Genomic DNA, 12,664 nt, shown 5'->3' with positions numbered 1-12,664 from the left:
CTGCTTAAAAACAGACTCTAAAATTGCTTGGGAATTACATCTGTGGAAAGCCAGTCACAGCTGCTCTATTTTAAGTTTTTTACAATGAGAATTCTCTCTCCTTCTTCCAGTTTTTTTTTGTTATTACTCCTCTTGCATGAACAGCAGAGGAAATCAAGGCCATTAATTCAAGTGTTGTGTCTATTTTCAAATTTTAATTTTTTTAACCCGTTTTCCTGAAACCGAATGACCAGAAACGCATCTAAAAACTGAAAAAAGCTGAATAAAAATATAGCACAGATTCAATTTTTCCTAGTCCTCAAAATTACTGAACAATTGATAGGTGCCTTACTAAAAAGAACGATGCTGGTGTTTAAAGTGAATAGAATTCTCAGTCAGCTGCTAATGTCACAGACATAGCACGTCAAGGTACACATTTGCCAGATGCACATGAACAACTTATACTTCTAATGTGTATTTAAATGTATTTATTTTGGACTTTTAATCAACTTTAAAGTAGACCAGATTTTATAGTGCCTTCTCCTAAGAGACCCAATGTTCCTTCATTTCTATTTATCACTTATTTCCACTTACTTTCCAAAATATAGTGGCATATTTAATAATTCATTATGTGATCTTCAGAGAAAAGTGTCCTGAACACTGATAATTTATACATACTGCAAAAGATCTGGGGATAAACTGCAATTCAGGAGTACATAAGTGTTAAGGGAACTACTTCTGCTTTATTTTAGTCAAGCTCATGGTTCCCAGTTTTGCTGGAGTAACAGCTAAGAATGTAGACTAGCAATGAATGAAACTGCTTTTAATTTAATTAAAATTCTTTTAAAACTAATAGCTGTGCATGTTTACAAATATCTGTTATAAGTCAGAAGATAAATTTGTCTCTGAACTGATTCTGAAGGTTAATTTTCATTATATTTAACTTCTATTTCTAATGGTATAAATGGAATTTCAGTCTGGAACAAAGCCAACTAGTTGGACTGCACTTGGAAACGCTGACACATGACTATAGCAGAATTCAAACACTGCACTTCAGCTTTCACATCACATTCAGATTTTTACAACTGGTTTGAAGAATTCAAAGATAACACCTGGTACACGGGTCACACCATCTCACCATCTAGAGAACTGCAGAATTAACACACAGATGCATTGGGGCAGGAAAAAATGAGACTACAGGCAACAAAACACCTAAATGAAGGAATTCTTTGGACTGCAGAGCTCCTGCATACCAATACTCACATATGCAAAGGGGATAAAGACCCTTTAGCTTATCTAATGACCTTCTAGAAGTAGGCTGCAGACACCTCATATTATTCATGTTCAATAAGCATATAATTTTTATCAAAAGATTGAGAAAACTTTTGTTCCCAAGACTCCCAACAACTAAAAAAACCACAACATAAGGAGAGTGTGCTTTGCCCCAGCAGCACCTCTGCCCACACAAACTCATGGACAGAGAGTGTGCCAGTAACATTTTTTGGTAAACATCAAGATTACTCTTCTTCCAAATCACCACCAACTTAATCTCTGCCTCTTTCAGACTTTATTGTTCAAGTTCATACAAATCTGATTCTCACTGGGGTTGAAGTTTCCATCTACCTCTCACTGAAAAAGGTCGGGTAGGAGTCACAACTTAAACATGATCTTTGACCTTTTCCTTCTGCCTTGTGTGTTTGCAGGCAGATGGAAGTGCAACAATAACCATGTCTACGGAAACAATCATTAAGTCAGTTCATCTTAAGAACACAGAGTTGCCCTTCTACCAACCTCCAGCAGAACATACCAGCAGACCACGTTTCAGTAAGAACTCACTCACTGCTTCAAATGACTGGCAAAATTCATGAAATTCAGCGAGCAATACTTGAACAAAGGAGCATCTGGCATCATTCACATCGCAGCTGAGATATCAAAAATTATTTATTTTAATAAGTTATTTCAATGATTTAAAACAGTTCCTATAAGAATATAACAATTTAACAATTGTTAACTTCAAAAATTTTATAAATGTTTTTCCTCCTGGATTAAAAAATTAGCACACACACTCACACTTAGGTTCGTATTCAAACAGTTGCAACTGTGAAAAAGTTGCTACAGAGTTTGCCCTGACAAAGAACTGAGAGGTGAGATATTGGATTAAAACAATACAAGAAACAAAAGAAGAGTTACAATATAGCCTTGCCCATCATTAGCAAGTCAACAAAACAGTCACTGCTATATTTTCATTCTGCATACAGTGTAACATCATACTCTGGGGAAAAGTCTTACTGTAAAACAAAAGGCATTTTCATAAATACTGAAGGAGTCCCTCAAAACTTCTGGTCTCACATATGTGTGGAGAACGTACACAGGACTTTTCAAAGGACTACAAAATGTGCTAATTCTTAAATATTTGCACAACAACAGCACAAGGAACTCCCGTGTCCAGCACACAGTGGTTGTCCTGTGTCAGGAATACCAACGAAGGAAGCCAGGACGAAGGGACAGTTTGCTTGTTTCTGCTCTGGAACTGAACTTTATAAAAACTGCCCACAAACAGAACAAAAACTTCACCACAGCAACAGCCTCGATCTCTAGGTCTGAGTTTCTTAAGCTCTGGCACCTTGTAGGCCAGTCCAAACCTAGCTGGTGTCAGCTGCCCATCAATCCCGTCCTGCAGCAGCAACAACCTCAGGGCCTTCCAGACAAGGCTTTGGGCCACCTTGTCTGATCAACACTGACAACACGGTGTTCTCACATTGCATGGGAATCACAGAGGCTGTTGAGGGAAATATATAACACAGGAACTGATCATATGACAAACCAAGCACATCCTGGAACATGCACACTAGATATGACCCCCCCCACCTCGAGGGAGAGCAACTGGATCACCTCACTGGACTGGATACTGCAGTAAAGACCAGCTTTATGCAGCAGCCCAGGTTACAGCTCCACCTCCCAAATCCACTGCTGACGGGATTTTTTGCTTTGTTTGAGGGAGGTTTGTACCCATCTAGTCCTTGAACAGGTCAATCACAACTGGGTACTGAAGAGATTGCAGGAGGATGAAAAGCAGAGAATTGACTTCAACTTTGCCCTGTTTTTCAGCTGAGTGATTAGTAATTAATTTCTTTATAATAAAAAATTTACAGAAGCCGCCCCATTGTGGGATACACTATTATAATACTTTCAACTTTGAGACAAGACTGTCTTTACAGAATAACTAAAACCTCAAGGGGGTTCCTCAAACCATCATCTGTGAATGCACAATGGCATCAATTAAGAGCCTCTTGAAACAACAGAAGTCACAGCGTGGGGAGCAAGAGAAACTGAAAATTGCTGAGGCAGCTGCATCAGGCCATGAATCCCAACTCCATGCAAGTCCTCTGTGATCAGAAATACAGCACTATGTATGCAGTTTATGCCTCAGGCAGCCACTCAGGCAGAAAACTAAACTCCTCTGCACACATCAGAAACACAGACAGCAAAGCTCCACCCATGCAGAGATAAGGCAGCTAGAAATTTGATAGTAATAAAAAACAGTGCTAGCACAAAGGACCAACACATACACAAATTATGACAACTGCTGTTAAATATTCCATCAAAGGATTTTAGTTCTGCTCTGGCAGGAAAACACACTTGCTAATCTAACGGGTTTTCTCATCTGTAGCTCCATGCTCTTGATTTGATTAAAGGCCACAAGAACGCTGTACCTCTATATTTGTGCACACTATCATTCTTGGATTAGTTACATTTGGGAAAATGGTCTACATCTACAGAACACTATCATTTGACTATCGTCTAAGTAGGACTGCAAGATTAAAAATTGACAGTTCATTTAAAAATTCATTTCCAAGCACATTAGCAGCTGAAAGGATTTGCAAAAATGACACTGTACAAAAGTAAATGCTTCTCAGAATTTCAAATACCTTCCCTTTCTGCAAACAAACAGGTATCTCCTCCTGCATATCTTCAAACTTTTCCTTCCAGTGCCTGGAGGCTGTGACATAAGTTCATAGGGGCTGTGAATAGAAGTTCACACATTGCTCCTTTCTTAAAACCTTTACAGAGGGTTCAACAGGAAGAACACAACTACAGCGACAAAAGGGTATTTACTTTCAACAAAATTAACATATTATCTTGTTCTCAAAAATGTAACAGAAAACTTTTAATAAAAGACAAAAAGGTACAAGCTATCAGCTGCCCAAAATATTTTACACAGTATCAGAAGCACAATCCCTGGGGACTGTAACATCCATGAGGTGACAATGCTGGCGTAGAAGTGCTTTTACAGCATTAAATAAATTAAAAACTTGCTACTAGTTAATCTTGAGGAGCCAGGTCGTTAAAGTGGCGTGATTCCATGCATGAAAATGGTTGTGAATGTCTTATCTACAGCCTGCATACACAAATATAGGAGATGAGTTTTACTTGTACTTCAGGTATTTGTAATAAGAAGTGAGGTCTATCCAACTACATGTCCTCAAGTTTTAAAAATCTTGAATACACTGAAGCTCTGGCTTGCACAGAGGATATGCTTTGTACAGAATATAAATTATTAGGAATTAAAAATGGTTTTTTCTTTTAACAAGAAATTCTCAAGGAAACCCATTGGTTCCTCTTCCTCCTCTTCTTCCAGTCATTCCATCTGATGAGACCATAACTGGGTAGGATGAGCAGGATAAATTAATCTCTTCCTGAATCGCACCATAAAGCAGCCTCAAAGAATGATGGGCTTTACGAGTAGAATTTGCTGTTACTGACTTTCTTCTCCTTTAATCTTAAGGGAAAAGAAAAGGAAAATGTTAAGTCTACCAGGAATTTCTCAGAGGAAAACAGTCAACCAAATTCAATTTAGATACCAAAATGAGTGATGTATCAGCAACAAGCACTTTAATTTCTTTCCTCAATAAATGGGAATAAACCAGTGATTCATGCAGCTGCTCAGCACATAAAAAAACCAGGGTAAGAATATTTAAAGTCTTGAGATCTGCTCAAGACTTTCTCCTGGTACATGAAGCCTCTCTCTGTCTCCTTCACACTCATCCCAAAGGTGGCAGCAAAGGAGAAAGAACCCTCCCCTAAGCTCTGGATAATGTACTGAACTGACAATGCAGTGCTGTCACAACTCAGTACTGGTTTTATCTTTTGTGGTTTGTGTATCTGGAAGCATCCTCTGTTCCTACACATCTAATATGCTCAGGACGTTTCCAGGGACACAATCTTGATAGTGGAGAAAGAGTGAAGGGGTAGGTTTATTTGTCTGTATACACTTCCAGACTTTCATTCTGGAAAGCAGAAGAGAGGAGAATAAAACCTCACAGGATGACGTTTCACTGTGATCACTGAAACTGAGATGCCACTGACCAGACATTGCACAGCTTCTGCTGGCCCCTAGTGGCTTCCAGCCCAGCCTGGCTTCTCTGCAGCACCTTCCTCGCTTCAGATGAGCTCATTCTGCCATCACCACTCTTCAGACGCTCATTTTGATACATCTGAGGTTTCCTTACCATAGCTCATGTGTAGATAGAGCTGCCTTGGAAAGGAGAATGATTATCAACCCACCTGCGGTTGCATGTCTCTTGACATATCTGTAGTTTGTGCTCATTCACACTGAATTCCTTCAGTATTGCATCTCTGTTAGGATTCCTTAAATTCATATGGGTGTCATAAAGGAACAGCTGGTTGTTAAGCTCCTCCTGGCGCTTCCGAAGTTGCCGACACGAGGAATAAAGCTCTTCTTCACTCTCCTTCAGAAGGATATTGGAAATCAAGGTAACTTGTAAGACACGCACCCAAAACGGCACAAAATCTTTATGGTTTGGGGGATTAATTTGTTTAATATTATACAGTTTAATAACTGTACAGAATGTTTTACGAAATTGTTTCGATAACGTGTTTCTGGAATGTTTATGGAAATAAGCTAAGTTAGAAAGCACTGAAAAAAGCCATCAGCCCCACAGTATGAGAGCCATACCCTCCAGCAGGGGTGTCAGGGACATTCCAGCACAAGTCACGACTTGTGTGCACCTAAACCCTTCTACTGGAATGGGTTTCCCTAATAAAGTCTGGCAGTCTTTTAGGAAAGAACAGAAAATAGTGTATGATGGTGAGTTATCAGATTATAACAGTATTAAATATTGACTAGTAAATAGGACCCCTAAGAGCAGCAGGTACCCAGATGGTCAAAGAGAAGGACAGCTCCTGTATTTCTCTGTAGCTGGGGCAATTCAGTACTTGCAGAAGAACTGACTATGTCTGTTGTTGCATGTGGCCCACAGTAGAAGGTCTCAATATATTCCACAAGCATAAAACAATCATAATTTTTTCCCTTCAAATTATTTAAATACTTCAAAACTCTGGATGCAAAAGCTGTCTCTTTATAGAGTTACTAGTGGGGAATAGAACTGGCAGGACTGAAGTCTTAATCTTTGTATCAGCAGTGAAACAAGATACTCATTCTACAAGAAATGACATGCAATCAATAAATGTAATAAATCCAAACATTTTCAAAGGTTGTATACTAATAAGTCTGCCTCTTTCTTCATTCAGTCTAGATCTAGGAAAACTGATAGGTTACCAACACACCCAAGGAGTTTCACTTACAGGAACAGGATCCTTTCCTAAACCTTCTTTTTCCCCCTGGAACACATTACTGCACAGGCATGGGTTGAAGCAACTGAAACAGCCTCAGTGCTATGCTACTGATTAAGATTTAAAAAGTAATTTATTTTTGTTTGTAAAGCAGTTGGAAACTTTGTATTCCCAAATCACAAAGGAAATGCAGATTGCTAATTACCAATTTGCAGATGTAATCATCAAGATTCATATGTACTGCTATTAGTTCTTGTAAATAAATGTATCCTCAAAGGTAGACCTTAAAACTGCATTTAAGAATGTCCACTTCAATCTTTATGTCAAAAACATACACACCATTGAGGCTGAAATCAGGAAATACTGAAGAGATACACACACTTTCTGAAGGAAGTAAATCAATTTTCAAGCAAATAAGACATGCTTCTAAATGCAACAACCACCTCAGTATTTCTACAATATCAAGAAAGCTGTTTAACTTCTACAGGAACTGCATGAGGCCCCACAAAATAGCTCTCAAATGTGCATGCTTACGTCTACAATATTTTTGCTTCTCTGTTCCTGAGAAATTCCACAGCCATCTGTAATTCCTCCTTATAATTCTGTATTTCATCTCCAAGTGTATGCAGATGGGCTCTGTACATAAACAGGCCTGCTATTAAATGGTATCATTTTATGGACGGTCATCATTTTTTAAAAAGAGGCAGAAGAACAGAGACAGCCTTGATCTTTTCTGGTGCTTCCTGAATGATCTGGCAGAAGTTCTAGTGCTGATAACTATGGCAAGTCTGGGTTTGTTGCAGACTGCCAAACAAAAGGGAAAATTTGTGAAAGCTCTCCTTCCACTGCATTACCACCCAGAGACATCAGACATTGTAAAACACAAAGCTGAGCTGCATCTTCTTTTGGCTTAACAAGCAGAAGGGGCTTCTGGAGTGTGGAACGTGCCACGGTAAACGGGCTCAGTGTGATAGACTGGGAGACACAATACTGTTACAAACAGCCCTGTTAGAGCTGCTCCTGCCCCAGGCAAACAGTGATCTGCATTCCTGAGGAGAAGCCAAGGCAGGAGGGATTCCCAGGGTATCCACATGTCCATGCTCAGCATTAGGCAATGGTGAGTTGCCATCAGTTTTCTCAAAGAGGGCAAACCAAAAACCAGCAGATTACCAGGCCTCCCCTATTAGATTCATATCCATGAAATAGGAACAATTTAAATATTATCTTCAAAGGACACAGCTCTCTTGTTTACACACACACACAGCCCCCTTGTCTCAGCTTCCAGCCCTCTCCTGCCCTCAGGACCCACAGAAAGAACCTACCATGGTTGTCAAACACTCATTGCACAGTCATTTTACATCATGTGTTATAAGGTGGCTTTGTAAAAACTTCCACAAAGGATGTTTGAAAAATGCTGTCACTCCTTTGGGAGGAACAATGTGACTGAACTCAGCCATTTCCAGTTCAGTGTATGCAGCTGCAAATCCCTTCAGACACATTATGACTTACAGTTCCCAGAAGTTGGTGTTTTAGTCAGAAAAACAACGTACACTGGTGTGAAGTGCAGTGTAGGCCTGGATGGTTGCAAAAGGTTACAAGTAAGAAGTTGATTTTTTTTTTTTTTCTCTGAATCTGAAGGGTGCTGGAAAGCACCCTGAAATAGCCACTTCCCAGAAGAATCTTTCAGCTTTCATCACATGGCCTCTACACAAGTGTATTTAAATTACATAAAATACTATTGAGAAAGAGTCTGAGAATAATCCTGCTCCAAATCGAGATATACAACAGCACCTTTGGAACACCAACAAACACCATTCACAGATCAGCCTGACTTTAATGCCTGGCTTCATGAGCAAGGATGCATCATTATTCTTCCCCTATGTGTTTTAAATACAAGTACTTCAAGGAAGTGTTTTAGAGAGGCTTAAAAGAAGCAGATTAGCACTTCTGTAGGGACTAGATATGTCTAACACTTGATGGGTTGTTTATTTGCATGAAATACTGGAAGAAATTACTATATTCTCTTGCTAAAGTGATTTCTTTTTATGTAGGACCTTAAAAAAAAATGTTTATTCTACGAAGCCAAAGCTGATTTTAGCTAGCTTTGCATGGCATAAGTCAGTTAACAGGGAATGACAACGACCATGCTGTTACTGCAAAAACTAGTGGAGGTAATGATGCTTTGTTTATGCATTATTTCTTTTAACAACCATGTAATCTGTCCACCCAGAGGGAGAGTAACTCAATTTGTGCTATTTGTCTTCCCCAGTACCTGCAGAAGAAATGCCTGACAATAATACATCAGACACAGAACAGAAAACTAAACCCTCAGTTCCTGGTTTCCACAAAGCGCTGATAACATACATGCTAAGTGCTCAAAAAAACCCAACCCAATGGTTCTCACCAGAACTTGCTGCATTTCACAGTGGACCAGAAGCGAGGCCAGCTCTATATCTTCACTGTAGCCATTCTTGAGAGGCACTGCCCTGAAACCTGGGGTGGGGGGAACATACACAGAGGACAATTAGAGCCAAGGCAAAGGGTCATCTGCACTCACAAAAAAGGTGCACACAGTCCTGAGGGGATTCTTTCAGTGCTCAAATGCTCCACTGCTGAGAGCAGGCTTGCCTGTAGCAATTAGAGAGTAGCAAAAGGCAAGAATGGCAGAACTGAGACATTCATGATGTCACATGCTCTTGAAAACTAAAGCCAGAGTAAGGTGGGTTCATAGAGGAAGGAAGGAGTCCAGCACCACAGGGGAAGTCACAGCACAGCAACGCTGAACAGCATCTTTCTGACACAGCCCCTCACTGTAACCACTGGTCCTACCTGATTTGATTCCTTTGATGGGAAAAGTGGCGTGTGCTAGGAAATTGGGATCGCTGAACATGTCCTCCTCATACACAACAAAGCGCAGGAACGCCAGGCTTGGATCGTAAATCTCAAATCTCACTTGCTCCGCACAGGGTGCCCAAACCGGATTCAGGCCATTGTCATCTGTAAGGAAAGGGAAGCAGCTGCAGTACAGAGCAGTAAATTCACCTCATTCACATAAGGGGATGTATCCCAGGACGTTTCCTAAGATACAAAGGCCCCAAAATCCTATTTACCATCTGTCTCATGTTGTAACCTGGCTTCAGAAGGTTTGTATTTGTTTACTTGCTGGGGGAGACAGGAGAAAACTAGGCATGGATGAAAATCCATTCAGGAAAGCTACTATTTGTATTTAACCATATAAAACCCTCTTGCACACGTATTTATTTTAAAAAAATTGCTAATTAATAGCTCATATTCATAAGCCCCACATTCCATACGTGAGCAAAAAAAAGCAGGAGAAGCACTGCCTGTACCCTGGCCCAGGTACATGTAGCCATGTACAGAACACCAACATTTGGTGGATGTGACACAACCAGGAAGTTTGCTCTCTAAAGTCTTGCTCACTTCCCACAAAAGGTTTAAACCATAACCCTCCTCTCTGAAGTACCACAGAGCCACAATGCACATTCCTGCCCCTGCTTTTCTGTTTATTTTCCACTGGTATCACTGGTTTGGACAACCAGAACCAAAGCCTGTTGTCTACCAGAGGAAAACTGCTGCATCCAGAAATATTAAATGGTAAAATATGAAGTGGCTGAGATATTGCCCCATTTTACTTAAATGAAGCTCATTTACAAACACACATCCCTTGCCCAGGACACCCCAGGAGTGAGCCTTTGATCAAACTTCTCTTGCATTGCAAGTTATACCATTTTACAGCCCCATACACCCAAGCTGTCTCCAAGGGGGTGCCAGTCTTAGAAGCTGAGTTTAAATAAACCTAGTCTGGATCTCGCAGTAGTGACTCTCTATTTGGGCCAGACTTTTGGGAAATGACTAGCACTGTTGGAGGCACTTTCAAGACAGCAATTTTTTTAAAATATGCAAATACACAAACTTATGCATAGGCAAAAACATAACAGAATGGGACTTCTTTTTTTTTTTTCCAAACTTTAACAGTACTATTTTTTCAAAACTTGATATACATTGAAGTTTCTCAAATTAACTGGCCCTGAGGCAAGCGAGAGATGAAGACTGTATGAATTAGCAGTGCAGAGCAACAGTTAATCCACTGCTCCTTATAAGTTGCTGACCAATTACAGAAAACATAAATACATGGTCATCCCCTGACTACTCACTTTATTTAAGCACACTGGAAGTACAACCACATCCCTACAGCACAGAAACCCACAGATACTCACTCACAACTGTTGTCTTGAATTTGTTGTTATCATATTCAGCCCCACAAATTTCAACCTCTACAAAGGGACAAGCGATGCTTCTACCGAGCTTAGGGAGATGACGAGCACCTAGAACCTGCAAAAGCAAGTCCAAATTACAACCATCCCCAAAGGAAACTTGGCACCATTATTTCTGAACAGAAGGCATCCTGAACAGAACTAGAGGGGAGAAAAATCCAGAAGAATGTGGAAAAGCACACGCTCCCTTTCTTGAATATGTTTGCATGTATTAAACATACTATCTGTGCAACCAACAACCATTGTTTGGGTAACGCAGTGATTTTCATCATAAGATACTGCAGCTGACATTCATTACACACAATATGCAGTTCCAGACCAGGCCTGTAGCATAAGTTTTGTTATCTTTCTTCAGTCTTTATTACATACCTATTTCTAGACGTTTCTGCTTTGCATTCACAGCCCCTGTTTAACTTGTCTTTCAACTGTAGTGAAAATTAGTTAATGTGTTTCTTCTTTCTCAAAAGGCATACTTTTAAAGGACATGTCTTACTGCATAGCAACTGAGAACACATACAAGTTCAACCATCTCTCAAAGAAAAACGAGAACAAAATTCAGATTAAGTCATAGTGTATTAAATATGATGGTGAGATCAGCTTATTATTCTTTTTCTTTTTAGTGTCTATATTTCATTATAAATACCTTTCTTCCACACTCAAAATCTCCTAACTAGTTAGTCTGCTGCAAAACAACCTCCAACAGGGCCCTTCTATTGCGAAGTCATTAGGTTGGAAATGCAAGTTAGTTCAAATGGAGTTTTTATTAACAATTATAAAAAAGTCACCCCAGGATTGTGTTTTCAGTCCTAAAACATGTGCTTCATTAGCATGATAAAGATATATATTTCTTTTTAGGAAACCAGTGAAGCTAGTTTTATTCTCAAACACACTGACATTTAAAAACAGTATTTTGACAATATGTCAGATCTTGCTCCGAAACATAATAGCTTTATTTTTAGTTTTATAGATATTTATGACTGGCAAAAACCCCATAATTTGCAAAAGAGATTTACCCTCACTGTCATAATCATCTGCAATTTCCTCTTGGAGTCGTTTGGCATTGGGTCATACTCCTCATTCCTCATGCTCTCTGGCTGCAGGACGTAGCCAGTGCGTCCATTAAGTGAGAACAAGGCATGGTTCAATTGCATGTATTTATCTAGGGAGAGAGTTAAACAGTCAGAAGATCCCAATTGGAATAAAGTCAAAGAAACACCAGACCAATGGCTCCTCTCTGCAACGCTTTCTGGTCACCACTGTATCAGAAAGAGTTGGAAAGGCTCGGGTTCTTCAGTAAGTCAAACTGACAGGTTTATTTTTTCATCTATTTTAATCCCCAAAACCCCATCTCCACCCACAACTGGCTTCCTATCAACGTGTCACAAGATAGCTGGCCCTCACCAGAAAGTGGAGTACAGCCTTCCCTGTGGCTGAACATCTCTTCATATACCTGAAACTTACTGTAACTATCTCTGCTTGCCTATCACAGAGAGATCAAGGGGAAATAAGCCTTTTACAGTTTAGGGCTAGTTTGGCTCAGAGACAGTTCCTTCTTCACAGGGACTATTACCTGGAGTTTGGAAGTTAAGAGCCACCATCTGGGAGCCACAAAGCCAGAGGCGAAATGGGTCGTAGTTGGATGAGTCGACCCTCTGGCCTTTAGGATAGACACGTGTCAGTCCCTTCAGGTTGTACTTCAGCAGCTCCACTGGCTTTTGCTTCACAATGCTCTCTGCCTTGGTTTCCACAAAAGAACGGATTTCTTTGAAATCAGGATTGTCTACACAGGGGTGAGG

The 12,664-nt window shown here is 40.0% G+C and overlaps 1 protein-coding gene across 1 annotated transcript in view; it reads right to left on the bottom strand.

Annotated features, from left to right (window-relative positions):
- Positions 1 to 1,902: 1,902 nt before the first annotated feature.
- PLCG2 (phospholipase C gamma 2) overlaps positions 1,903 to 12,664 on the bottom strand; it is a 53,790-nt gene continuing 43,028 nt past the window's right edge. Inside the window, 7 exon segments of the mRNA XM_027901341.1 lie at positions 1,903 to 4,759; positions 5,545 to 5,729; positions 8,978 to 9,066; positions 9,403 to 9,570; positions 10,812 to 10,926; positions 11,882 to 12,027; positions 12,439 to 12,648. Of these exon segments, the coding sequence (XP_027757142.1) occupies positions 4,717 to 4,759; positions 5,545 to 5,729; positions 8,978 to 9,066; positions 9,403 to 9,570; positions 10,812 to 10,926; positions 11,882 to 12,027; positions 12,439 to 12,648 (956 nt within the window). The 3' untranslated portion in view covers positions 1,903 to 4,716.

The sequence above is a fragment of the Empidonax traillii genome, unplaced genomic scaffold (assembly GCF_003031625.1).
Source record: "Empidonax traillii isolate 1590-97213 ecotype Southwest subspecies unplaced genomic scaffold, ASM303162v1 scaffold776:size297702, whole genome shotgun sequence".
Classification (NCBI taxonomy): Eukaryota; Metazoa; Chordata; class Aves; order Passeriformes; family Tyrannidae; genus Empidonax; species Empidonax traillii.
The sequence above is the reverse complement of the archived record's forward strand: the minus strand, read 5'-3'. Positions and strand labels throughout refer to the sequence as shown.